This window comes from Zosterops lateralis (genome assembly GCF_965231275.1).
Source record: "Zosterops lateralis genome assembly, chromosome: 9".
NCBI lineage: Eukaryota > Metazoa > Chordata > Aves > Passeriformes > Zosteropidae > Zosterops > Zosterops lateralis.
The window spans coordinates 19,751,774-19,764,600 of record NC_139769.1 but is presented as its reverse complement, the minus strand read 5'-3'; the positions used below and the strand labels follow the sequence as shown (position 1 = coordinate 19,764,600).

Sequence of the window (12,827 nt, the reverse complement as noted above, 5' to 3'; positions counted from 1 at the left end):
GGCTGACCATCCATGAGCCCATAACTGCAGGTTTTGTAATGAGAATCAGACGTTATTGTTAATCTTGCCTAGAGGGTTATCATGTTGTTTTATGCTACCATGCTTACAGGCACTAAGAAAGAGAGTCCTTGTCCTTGAGAAGATCACAGACTGAGTAGCATTTCAAAAACACATCAATTTTATTCTGACAAGTGAAATAAAACCAACAGTAAAAATAAAAAAAGGTGGAGGGAAACCTGTCAAGAAAACAGGTGAATGCATTTAGCTGGTTTCCAATAAAAGGGAGCTTTGTGCTAAAACATCTCTGATGATTTTTTGGTTGCTGGTTTGTTTACCTCAAAGATTAGAAAGTACCAGCCGTCAGGTTCCTTTCTCTAGCTTAAGAATACTTTCTTGAATTTTAAGATTCTTTGCATTACAAAGCACAGCAATTCCAGTGCAGAGGCTAAAGAAAAAATCATGTTGAACATGATTAGGAGATATATTAAAGCAAAAAATTAAGGGCTGATATTCTGGCTAGTTCTGTATCTCTGTCAAGTGTGCATAATTTTGGTAGGTATTACAGTGCCCATTTCTGTTATAAATGAAGAGAGGCTTGCCCTTTCTTTTCTCTATTAACCTGTGGAACTGTCCACAGGAATCTGGGAACTTTGCTTTTAAGGCTGTTCATGATGCCAAATCCTTTAGACTACTGCAGAGGGACTCTGCTTGTTTAGTGCCACCTTCAATACTGTTTTAATGTAGTTTAAAATGTTCTAATGCCTCTGACAGAATCTGACTCTCAGGCAAATTTAGGGCATTTAGTCACAAGCCCCAGTGACCTCAGAAAGATAACCAATTTTATCAAGGACCGTGATTCTGTAAATTGAAATGCAAAGTAGATAGTTAAAGGTAAAATAACATTTAAACTTAAGGGAGTTGCTCTCTGCCTCCAGTAAAAAAAACCCCCTTTACCTCACAGAGTGCCTGCTAAGATTTCTGTGAACTTTTCTTTCCAGGGATTGCATGGCAAACCAGGCCCCAGAGGACAGCGAGGACCAACAGTAAGTTCTTTTGATTTGCAATTTAGAAGCTTCCCTGTGTAAATCGTCTCCACTATACTGTGAAGAATTACTTTTTTTTAGGTTATAATATCCAGTATTTACCATCAAGTCTATCTGTGTTAAATTGACAGGGTCCAAGAGGCTCAAGAGGTCCCAGAGGTCCCACTGGTAAACCAGGTCCAAAGGTAATTGTCAGCACACTGTATAGATTGGCTGCAGGCTGTTTCTTTTAAATAAGTGCGACTCCTTGAACGTACTGTCTTTCCTTTCCAGGGCACTTCAGGCAATGATGGTCCTCCTGGCCCACCAGGCGAAAGGGTTTGTGAAAGCCATCTTTGTTCATGTTTTTTTCCCACTATATAGGAGTGTGATTGAGGGTGGGAGGGTTGTTTTATTTTCAATTCTCCCTCTCATATCTCTGTGCTTTGACCAGGGTAACCAGAACTAACAAAACCTCAGTTCCAATGATGCTTTTCACAAAGTTATAAAAGGGGTGGCTAAAGTTTACTCAAAGCTGTCAGCTGTATCTCAGTTATGTACATATATGACCCAGAGAGTACATACACTCTGTGTTACATCCATGTGCTTTGTATTTCCATGTGCCCTGTGAATTAGAGGTGTACTCACAGCTCAGGCTCTTCTGAATTCCTCACTTACTGCATCTTACTGCCTGTTCATTGGATTAGCAAACACTCAAGCCACATCCAGAAGAGTCTTTTTTGAAGCAGCTGAGGTTTTTTTGTTTGGATCAGCTAAGAATTCCCTTCAACCTATTTTCTGCATGCTTCAGAAATCCTATTGTTCTCTCTAAAACAAAATTTTCTGCTTGCTATTATCATACCAATCAATACACAAATCCACTACACAGCTCATTGTACAGCACTGTAAAGAAAAAAGAGTATTAATAAATCGTATTTGTTATGGGCAGCACTTGAAAACCCAGTCCATTTAAGTGGATGAGCTTTCTGCCAAAGTATTTTTGCAAAGCTTAAACTTTTCTTTTGTAGTCATATTTCAGTAAACTGCTAACCCTTTTGATATAGGAAGCCTAAAGATCTTCTCCCCATATCCACAGCAAGGTCCCAGTGTGCTGTAGGAGTGTTAGTCTTCAGGAGGGAGCTCCTTGTGCATTTTCCCCAGCTCCATAATGTTACCTTTTTTGGCATTAGCGAGGATGTGGGATGGAGAGAATGAGGCAGGAAGGAAATGTGGGTTGCTTTACACTGAGGAGGATCAGAGGCAGCCTCCCAGAAGGGTAACAGCAGATCCTTGTGGAAGAGGAGTTTGCTGACAGCTCCAAGAGTTTGCAAGGAAGAGAAGTTGTGGGGGTACTAAAACAATGAGCAGATCAATCCAAGATGAAGGCATCCCTGGAGAGAAACTGATAAAAGCAAAGAGATGAAGAATCACAGAGCACCATGTCTCTCATCACTTGTATAATATAAGTGTGAGGCATCTATTTGCTTCCCAGGAGGGTGAGTGTCAGCCAAAAAATAAAACTGTCATCTCACTCCTCTGAGACTATTTCAACTACCAAACATAAAAAAAAATAAACAATATTCTGTGTAGCTACTGTAAAAATGAAATTTAGTAACAAAAATGAAAATATAATTTTGATAGCAGCTGTTAGTATTCTAGTGCTTTTTCTCACATAATCTGTCAGTCCACTGGCTTGAAACCTGCAAGCCATCTTGTGATTAAAAGAAAAATGTAAAGCTTTTTTAATTAGAAAGCCTCAAAGTGTGAAAACAGGGGAAATTACTGAGAAAGAAGGTGCTTTTAAATGTAAAACTTTGTGTTCCTATAGCCCAGGTTCTGAGACTGACCAATTTCATTCAGGTATTTTGTAGCTGAGTCAATTTTATTAGTTTTCCTCTATAAAGCTCTACCTTTTTTTTTTTTTTTTAAAGTTTTATGTTATACCCAGAAACAAATGAGGGAAGTTAATTTGTTCACAGACATGGCATATTGAAAAAGGACCCAGACCTTCATATGGAGCATATTTGTGTGTTATGAAGGTTTCCAAAACAGACTTATACATCTTTTTAGAAAAAAATATATTATCGATAGGGCAGTAAGATCACAAAGATTTCTCTCTTTGCCTAACACTTCTTAATTGATTCAGATTTAGTATTTCAGTTTAACAGAAGCCTGGCCTGGAATAAGAATAATTTAAGATCAAATTCTCCCAGGCTGGGCACAAGAGATCCTCTCCCCAGTGCTTTGCCCACTACAGGAGGCAGCTGTGCTCTGCAAGCCTGGGCTCTAAGGAATGAGGCTTATGGAACACCAAGGAGCAAAAGGGTAGAATAATTTGGGAGATATGGCCTCCTGCTTCAAGTCCTTTGCATCAAACCAACATTTCTAACATATTTGGACAGCTGATACCATAGCAAACCCACACATCGCGCACTAAATACAATAGGATAAAGTCTTGAATTTATGACATGGGTACATAACTCAGCTGTGGAACAATGCAAAATGAATAAGACTCTTAAGATTTCACTTAGTACACCAAAAACTAAAGAGCAAATAGGATTTCTGTAAATTGACATAGTACCTTTCAGCATGTCAACAGTAAATTTTAAAAGCTGGCCTCTAGGGGTTTTTATGATAAAAACTTCAGAAAGAGTGATGTAAGCTAGTACTTAGTGAACATACATGCATAAAACAATGCACTCAGTTGATCAGCTTTAGCTAAGTTTGTAAAGCCATGCTGCATGAAAATTTTCTCTCTTCATACATCTGTATATGTACAAAAACAATAAAAATAAAATGCTCATACATCATGATATTTTTAAACTATTTTTCATAATAGCAAAAATGCTGTATTTAAACCCAGCTAACTCTGAAAAGTTTATTCTATTTGGAATTTTGTACTGTTGTACTGATTTGAAATATTATCAGGGTTTAGGAATTTCCAAAGATGAATGTTTGACTGAAAGTTAAAAAGATGACCAAACTATTAACTAAATCCCCTGGTTTATGCAACATTGAAGAACAGTGCTTCTAACTCACAGTTGGTTCCTACTTTATTATGCACAGGGGTAGGATGCAAACATAGTTGATATAAGTAGTTTTCCTCATTTTTTTACTGCATTCCTACACAAGCACTATTGCTTTCAGGAAATCCCTCCAGTGTCTGTGCATGTGAATTGTTGCTACCAATATTTATGATGGTGTGGCTGAGGCTTTATGCTTAAATCCAGACATTACCTGCAGGGTTCCTATATTTTATAATTGAAACAAACTTTTCAATCCAGCTTGAGTAAAACTTCACTTGTTTGGTTGCCTTTAATCCAGGGACCGCAAGGGCCTCAGGGACCCGTTGGATTCCCCGGACCAAAGGGACCTCCAGTAAGTATCTGTTTTATTAAGTATGTGTAACAACAGGAATGGTAATTGTTGCAGAGTGCCTCTGAAGTGAATAATTTATGTAATGAATGGTTTATGTATAGATTATAAATATTCTTGTTGAGCCTTAAGGGTTTAGACTCACATATTTAACATAGTCATTGGTGCAGCTCTTAAGACATTGAGAGTAAAACTGTAAGTCTGGTATGTCCAGCCAGTAACCATGTGACACACTGAGCTCAGGCAAAATGCTACTTTGCTGCTGTATATTTCCTTTGAAGGATTGCTTCACTGAGGAAAAATGAAGAGGAAGGTGGCATTCATTAGTAGCAGAAATGTAGAGAAGTAATAGCACACTTCAGCTGCCCCCTGAACCAGTTTAGGTGTTCTTCTGGTGTGCCTCTGCTCATGTGCAGTACAAAAGCAGCAAACCACCTGTGATTTTTTTTTTTCTCCTATGCATTTGTTACTTCTATTTCCAATTCCAAAGCCTGAAATTTCATCAAGCAATTCTGTAATGCTTAGATTTGTGTTGATTCATTAACCAAAGAAAAGTGGAAGTAGAGGGACTTCCAATGACTTCTGAATTTACAGAAATCTATTTTGAACATGTTTGCATTTGACAACAGTCATTCTCCAAGCAATTTTTAGGACGCAATAGGAAGGACACAAGGAAAAATATTATGAAAATCCTAGCCAGCTAATATAGGAGCAGTTAAAATTTACCAAAGAGTAGTCTAGAAATAAAAAGAACAGAGATTCTGACAGCTATTTGCACACTTTTATTGAGGATGGCTAAGAAACTGCTTGATTTATGAATTTTATAATTTCAGGGTCCACCTGGAAAAGATGGCTTGCCTGGGCACCCTGGACAGCGGGGTGAGACTGTAAGTAAATGTACTTTGCTGTGTTAGTGTTGTCCTAAAGGTTGTGATTATGTGATCAAAACCAAAGAAATGGAGACAACAGGGAAAAGGGAAAGAGGCTGGCATGAAGAGCTTACATAACTGTACTTTTCTTCTAGATAGGGCATGAGAAAGCTTTATTTTGCTCCCATGGTATAAGTGTGAGGTAATTCTTGGCTGTGTCCAATTAGTAACATCAGAATGAGATTAAATATTCAATATAAGTAAAAGAAATTAATACCCACATCTCAATTTAAATTAAGATTTTTCAGACAATTACTATACAGTAGTTTTCTCACTGAATGCTATGTACCAAAAATAGTAACATAAAAAAAGCCTTATTGATGATAAACAGGTAGAAAACTGAAAAGCCAAGACCTTTGGAAAGTAGGATTAGGAATGATTGAACCTATTAAAATAAAATAAAATTTTAAACTATGTAACTCCTCTAGGAATCACAATGAATAAATTCTGGTGTCAAAATGAAAAAGTACTATGTAATACTTTAAATTGAGTTATCTTTAAAAAACACACTACTTCTGTAGTGTCAGAATGTTACTCATATTCCATTATAAAATAAAATTTCTCACTTGGATTTTTCAGAGCCAGAGAAAGGCATAAATGAATTTATTGAGAAATTTTCTCAGCATGTAGAATGTATTTTAGGTGATTTAGCTTCACTGGAAATCTCTTAGTGACTGCTGAGTCACTTCCAATGCTGGAAGGAGGAGCACAGAGCTTAGAGTAACACATCCCTCTGAAAATCTCTTATTTTCTTCTACTAGTATTGTAGCATTTTGACATAGTAATGTTTTGAAATAATAGTGGCTTTTTTCTGTGTGAAACATGATTGACTCCTTCTTTGTTCTTTTCCTTTGCAAAAATGCAAAGACGGTGTTGTGGACCATAGGGATCAATTTTAATCATTGTTTACAATGCAGGAAGCTCAAATTGTTCTCTAGTTTGCTGTTAAAAAGTTACAGTTTTCCCTTTAGTTTTAATGCTTTGAACATGAGGCAGTAATGTGCTAGTACAGGAAAGAAAGAAGAGAGCATCCTGTGCTGCAGCAGGGGGATCTTTTCCTTCTGTCCAGCCATGCTGAGGCCAGCAGCAGTGTCCAGTTCTCCTCAGGACAAGAGAGAGCTCCTGGAGAGAGGCCAGGGCCACTAGGATGATTAAGGGACTGGAGCATCTCTGCTGTCAGTAAAGACTGGTGGAGCCAGGGCTGCTCAGCCTGGAGAAGGCTCAGGTCTTGCCCAAGTGCAGAAGTACCTGAAGTGAGCTGTAAAGAAGATGGAGCCAGGCTCTTCCCCTGGTGCCCAGTGACAGGACAAGAGGCAGTGGGTATAAACTGAAACCCAGGGGGTTCCATCTGAACATAAGGAAATACTTTCTCCATGTGAGGGTGACCCAGCACTGTCACAGAGTACCCAGAGAGGCTGCAGGGTCTCCATCTGAGGTATTCGAAAGCCATCTGGACACATTCCTGAGCAACCAGCTCTCAGCATCCTGCTTCAGCAGAGCAGTTGGACAAAATTACTCCAGAAGACCCTTCCAGCCTCAGCCATTCTGAATATGTGATACAACTTGTAACAAAATATTCAAAATACAATGAAACTATGGATTCTGCTACTATGTGAAATGTGAACCAGGTCCTTCAGGATTCACTCAGTGCTATGGTTCTCTAATTTTGTCTCACTTTTGGCTTAGTAGCATTATACTGATAAAAAAACTTGAATAACTTAGGAGCAAATGCAGCTTTTTATTAGAATTGTTTTCTGCCCTGTGTGTTTGTAAACTTGGGCCAAAACGACATTTAAAATATTTTTCCCCCATGGGTTCTCATATATGTGTTTTTGTAGAAAACCACATGGCTTTAAATCAATCAGTAGGCTTGTTGACTTTCTTTTGCTGATGAACATATCCACTTCAAGTTTTTAAAATATGTATGAATAGAAAACTTTCATTGCACTCACTGGTAGATAAGCGTATTAAGAATTCTGTTTCTTATTTAGACACTTATCTTATTATAAAGTTCATTGGTGCATATTGGCATTTCAGCAATTAGGGAATTAGGATAAGAGACATAGTCAACAAATTAGAGAGGCAGATTTACAGATTGCACTCTGCAGCTTTTTTTATGGAATAATAAGCACATGTTGACAGCAACCAAGGTAACTATTGGTGGAGAAGAGGCTGCAACTTTTTCCCCCAGTAAGACATATACGCTTTGAAGAACTGACATAGTTTGTTGAAATTGTGGACATAGCAACAGTAATATCCTGATAAATAATTTGGAATATAAATGCAGGTATAAGCTTTGTACTGAAAACCAATATTATACCAGCTTGTCCTTAGAAGTGAATATAAATTTCAGTGATGTCAATCTCAGTTTGGCAGGACACATCAACAGTGAAAATTTCCAGATTGTCTGCTGTTATGGAAGAATTTAGTGTTCCATGCTTGTGAAAAGATAAAATGGAAATATACTCCCTGTGTCATCTATTAGAATTAATTGAGGGCCTTCTTGCTACAGTAAATTATTTCAATAAATTGCCTTTCACAGGAAATAAAAAAAATAGAGGCTACTTAAATACTTCAAAGCACACTAGGCATTAGTGTAATTTTTTAATTGCTAAATATTTTAGAGGAAGCCATGGAAGGTTCAGGTGTTCTTGAGTAGTTGCTGCTGAAATCTCCTTTGCTTTTTACATCTTTTAAAAATCTGGGTCTGTAGGAATAGATAAGCTTGTAACAAAAGACAGAAAGCAGGGTACTGAAACCATCATTAGCATCAAGAAACAAAGCATCAATGCATTCTGCAAAATTGAGATTAGCAGGTCTTCTCCAGGTGCTTTCAGTAAGTGGGTGAGGTTCAACATTCATTGTCTTTCCTGACAACAGGCTTACAGCAGAGATTTGATTGTATAAAGGAAGGGACATGGGAATGATTCCATCTGGAGCAGTTCTGATTTTCTGTCTGTAGAACAAATGGGGTGTTTTTGTCTTTTTTTTTTCTTTTTCTCTTTTTTTGTTTTTTAATCCAGATCATTTCAGAGCTCCGCGAGAGTGCCTGAGTTAGGGGCCAAACTGAACCCTGGTAACATCTGGCTGGCAGCCAGAACAGAATCAGAGTAAGGCAGAAAAGCTCAAACAGGAACTGATGAAACAGGGGCAGCTATCAGTCAGACTGTGCCCAGAGGAAAGCTGAGTAGGGCCCAATATTTGAAAATTTGGGGCCAGATGAGCCCTTTGCTTTACACAGGTGAGCAGAGCAAGAGGCAGACACAGGCTGTAAGGCAGGCAGTCTCCTGTAGGACCCTAATGTGACCCACCCGTGTGACTGTCTAACACTCTTCTAAATATTCTAACAATATTTTAAAGAAATATTAGAGCATAATTCAAAAATGCTCTTACAAAGGGACATCCTCATTCCGTTGACTAATTTTGGCCTGAAATCTGGGACCACTGATTAGAAAATAAAAATCCTGTAAAATATGCCCATGTTCTAAAATACTGTCTCAAAAGTATTTCCTTTCTATTCTGGTTTTGACATCACACCGATTTCTCATTAGCTTCATTGTTTTTGTGGCACTCATGTTGCCTTTTCTACCATGTCTATATAACCTTCACCTTCCCTGGATCTTTATTGCTTTTCCTTTTTTTGGTCTCACCTTCACTTTAATGCCCTTCCAACTTAATCCTCCATCTGTGTCATTCTTTAAAAAGCGTTTTTATGTCAGGCTTTATGACTCATAATATACATATGTAAAAATGTATTTTCAACTGTCTTTTAGCTGCATCACTTATGCATTCAAACTCATCTAATCAAGTTCTCCTAGAGAGATCTGTAAAACTGACAGCAATTTTACTGCTGTACCACCTCAAAGAGATGGGAACTGAGAGATGGAAGAAAGATTAATCAGCATTTCATTTCTAAGCATACACAGACAAAAAAGATTTCTCTTTTTTATTTCCTGAAGAGAAGGATTGTGTGACATGGAATTTCTTATTCACCTCTTCAGCACAGATATAAATTTTGCTCTTCAATAACTTATAAAGGGTAATGTAATATTCTATAATTATTTTACAGGGTTTTCAAGGAAAAACTGGTCCTCCTGGTCCTGGTGGTGTTGTTGGCCCTCAGGTACATAATTTCATTTCATAGTTGACTTCATGAGACTAATGTTTAATGGTTATATTATAGATAAGGCAGTTCCTTTTGCTGGACCATATCAATGGTTATATTAACTTTTGTAATAGAAATTGCCTAATAATATTAGAAAGCTATACTTAGTAATCATCATTGATTCCACAAAAAAAAAAAAAAAAAAAAAATTTGGGTTACCTTTCCACTCTGTTTTATGTTTTGGTTTGTTATATTTGTTCATTTGTTATTGGTTCAGAGGTTTTTATGCAATTATGGAATTGGTGGTTTACAGAAGTCAAGGAGATATTTCTACCATTAAACATTTTAGAAAGTACAATGCAACATGTGAATTTCTTGCCAGAGAAAAATTCTCAGTAACTTTTAGACTGTGGAGAGATAAATTCTCAAAATTTCATTTGATTTAACCTTATTCATTTACAACTTAATCAAGCATTTAGAGCTTTTTTAGCTAATTCCCTTAGTGGAACTTTTCTGCTAGGGAATCTGAAGAGAGATCTTTCAACTTTCCTTCCTTACAATACCTATTATTCAGAAAAACAACACTACAGAAGTGTTTCAAGACAAGAATAGTACATGGATTTCTCTCCCGTGTCCTTTTCGTAACCTTCTCCCATACACGCTGTGTTTTAAAGCTTCAGTGCTTAAGGAACAAGGTCAGGATTTCTCTCTTTGGAAGCTGCACAGACGTGTCTGGAGGCAAAATGCAATGCAAGATTTATTTTATAGGACAAAGATATTTTGTAAGTCAGCCTTGCCTGGAGGGAAGGTGAGGAATGTACACTAACCAATGGCAATACTGTTGGGTAACATAACAGCTGGATATGGAGTATCTGCTCCTCTCCACTTCCTCCCACACCCTGCAAGAAATGAAATAACTTCAGGTGACTAAAGCTGTGCTTTTGTGCTTAGGGTCCCACTGGTGAGACTGGGCCAATTGGTGAAAGAGGCCATCCAGGTCCTCCCGGTCCCCCAGGTGAACAAGGCCTCCCAGGTGCTGCAGGAAAAGAAGGTGCCAAGGTATGATGTGGCTTTGGGGAATAAACAGGAAGGGACAGATAAACTGCTGACAGTGTGACATTTCAAATCATCATGCAGACATGCAAAATAAAATCAGAACATACAGTGTAAAATCATGATTGGCAGGTTTCACCCAGAAGGACTTGCAAGACTTTCAGAGTCTTCCAATTTTAGAGCTGTGTCTCCTTCGACTGAAATAGTGAGAATTCTCTTGAGCTGAAAATTAATATTTTTGGAATAAAAACTTTAAAAAAAATTGTTTGCATATACTATGCATTCAATATGGAGATGCATAGTAATGACAGATTCACACCAAGGTAGAAAATTGCATATTGGCATTTGAAGTCAGATGTGTAGTAGTGAATAAAAGGCAGAATTTCACTGAATAAATTTAATTCCTTGCTTAATTTTTGTCTACCATCGGGGAACACGAAAAATATTACTTACCTAGTTACTGTGTAATTCTATTCAATTTTTGATTATAAGTGGGGATCAAAATTTTTTACTGAATGTATCTTTAAACATATTTTAATGGCTTGTGTTTTTCACTATTTGTATTCCATAACTGGTACTGTGCTTTGTCAAAGTTCATTATTAATTTAACCACAGACTATTGTACTGATAAAAGAATTTGTGGGTGAATAGCTGGGGGCACAATCTTTGTTTTCATTACTATAACTAGGATCTGGTAGTTAATTTTTATCATGCATTGTACACTTAATTTTTAAACATATTTTTAAATCAAAATGTTATATGTTTCCCAGGGTGATCCAGGCCCTCAAGGCATTCCTGGGAAAGATGGACCAGCAGGTCTTCGTGGTTTCCCTGGAGAGAGAGGCCTTCCAGGTGCTCAGGTATGATACAAACAACTAGACAAATTGCCATGATAGTTCTAAATAAATGAAACAATGTATTAACTACTTTATTTCATGGAATCTTCTACTGTGCTTAAAATAAATGCAATAAGAGAACAAACATCAAGCATCCAACATTGTCAAATATAATTGTCTAGATAACAAGAAAGGAATTTATTCAGGTTTGTTTCTTTGGATCTGTATGTGTTTCCTATTATATGTGTTGCAAAATTACTCTTGAACTTTCCAGTTTAGTAGACAAGCTCTTTTTTTTCCTTTCCATTTTTTAGGGTCCAGCTGGTCTGAAAGGAGGGGAAGGCCCACAGGGTCCACCTGGCCCAATGGTAAGTAAACATAATAATTTTATGGAAACACAAACAATATGACCCAATAACTTCTTTTTTCTTTAGATGCTGTGGTGTTTTCATGTATGCAGTCTGTAAAACAGCAGACAGATCAGACTTCTACGAAGTAACCATACTGATAAACATGCAGGGATTATGAAGGTAGAAAATATCTGAAGCCTTCTGTCACTAGATTTAGTTACGACATTTACTTGCTGCTCAGTACTTGTCATTAATACAAATTGGTTTTGAGATGAGAGAGGTTTTCCACAGAGGAAAAATCCGTGGATAGTGACTGGTGGACTAATGTTGTGGTGAGCTTGCTTTGGCAGGATGCCAGGTACCCACCAAACTGTTCTATCCGTTCTCTCCTCAGCTGGAGAGGAGAAGACAAGATATGAAGTCAACATAAGGTCAGGGAGATCAGCCACCAGTTACATCATAGGCAAAAGACTGGGAAAATGAGTTTAATTTATTTTCAATCAAATCAGAGTAGGATAGATAAGGCAAAACAAAAACAGTCTGTAAACACCTTCTCCCCACCCTCCCTTCCTCCCAGGCTGAACTTTGCTCCTGATTTTTGCTTTATCCTGCCCCCAAGCAGTGCAGGAGGATGGGGAATGGCCTTCAGTTCATCACACATTCTCACTTCTTCCTCCTCAGGGGAGAACTCCTCACAGTCTTCCCCTTCTCCAGTGTGGGGTCCCTTGGCGGTGAGGCAGTGCTCTCTGAACTTGTCCAACATGAGTCCTTCCCACAGGCTGCAGTTCTTCATGGGCTGCTCCAGCCTGGGTCCCCCCCAGGGTGCAGTCCTTCAGGAGCAGGCTGCTCCAGTGTGGGACCCCATGGGGTCACAAGTGCTGCCAGCCAAGCTGCTCCAGTGTGGGCTCCTCTCTCCACAGGGCCACAGGTCCTGCTGGATCCTGTGCCAGTGCAGACTCTCCACAGGGCCACAGTGTCTGTTGGGCATCCACCTGCTCCAGTGGGTCCCCCATGGGCTGTGAGAGGATCTCTGCTCCCCCTCTGTTGTGCATTTTTTCCCCACTTCTGGAATAGATTATCCAAGAGGTCTTATCCCTGTCACTTACGGGCTCAGCCATGGCCAGCCCATGGGTCCATCTTGGAGCTGGCTGCTGTGA

At 38.4% G+C, this 12,827-nt stretch overlaps 1 protein-coding gene across 3 annotated transcripts in view; it reads left to right on the top strand.

Moving 5' to 3' along the window:
- The window catches only part of COL11A1 (collagen type XI alpha 1 chain), a 132,257-nt gene that overhangs the window by 81,996 nt on the left and 37,434 nt on the right, over positions 1-12,827 (top strand). For all 3 annotated transcript variants that reach the window (XM_083867941.1, XM_083867942.1, XM_083867940.1), the window contains 9 exons: positions 999-1,043; positions 1,175-1,228; positions 1,317-1,361; positions 4,347-4,400; positions 5,231-5,284; positions 9,396-9,449; positions 10,383-10,490; positions 11,255-11,344; positions 11,635-11,688. In XM_083867941.1, coding sequence (XP_083724067.1) covers positions 999-1,043; positions 1,175-1,228; positions 1,317-1,361; positions 4,347-4,400; positions 5,231-5,284; positions 9,396-9,449; positions 10,383-10,490; positions 11,255-11,344; positions 11,635-11,688 — 558 coding nt within the window. The remainder of the gene's footprint in view (positions 1-998; positions 1,044-1,174; positions 1,229-1,316; positions 1,362-4,346; positions 4,401-5,230; positions 5,285-9,395; positions 9,450-10,382; positions 10,491-11,254; positions 11,345-11,634; positions 11,689-12,827) is intronic.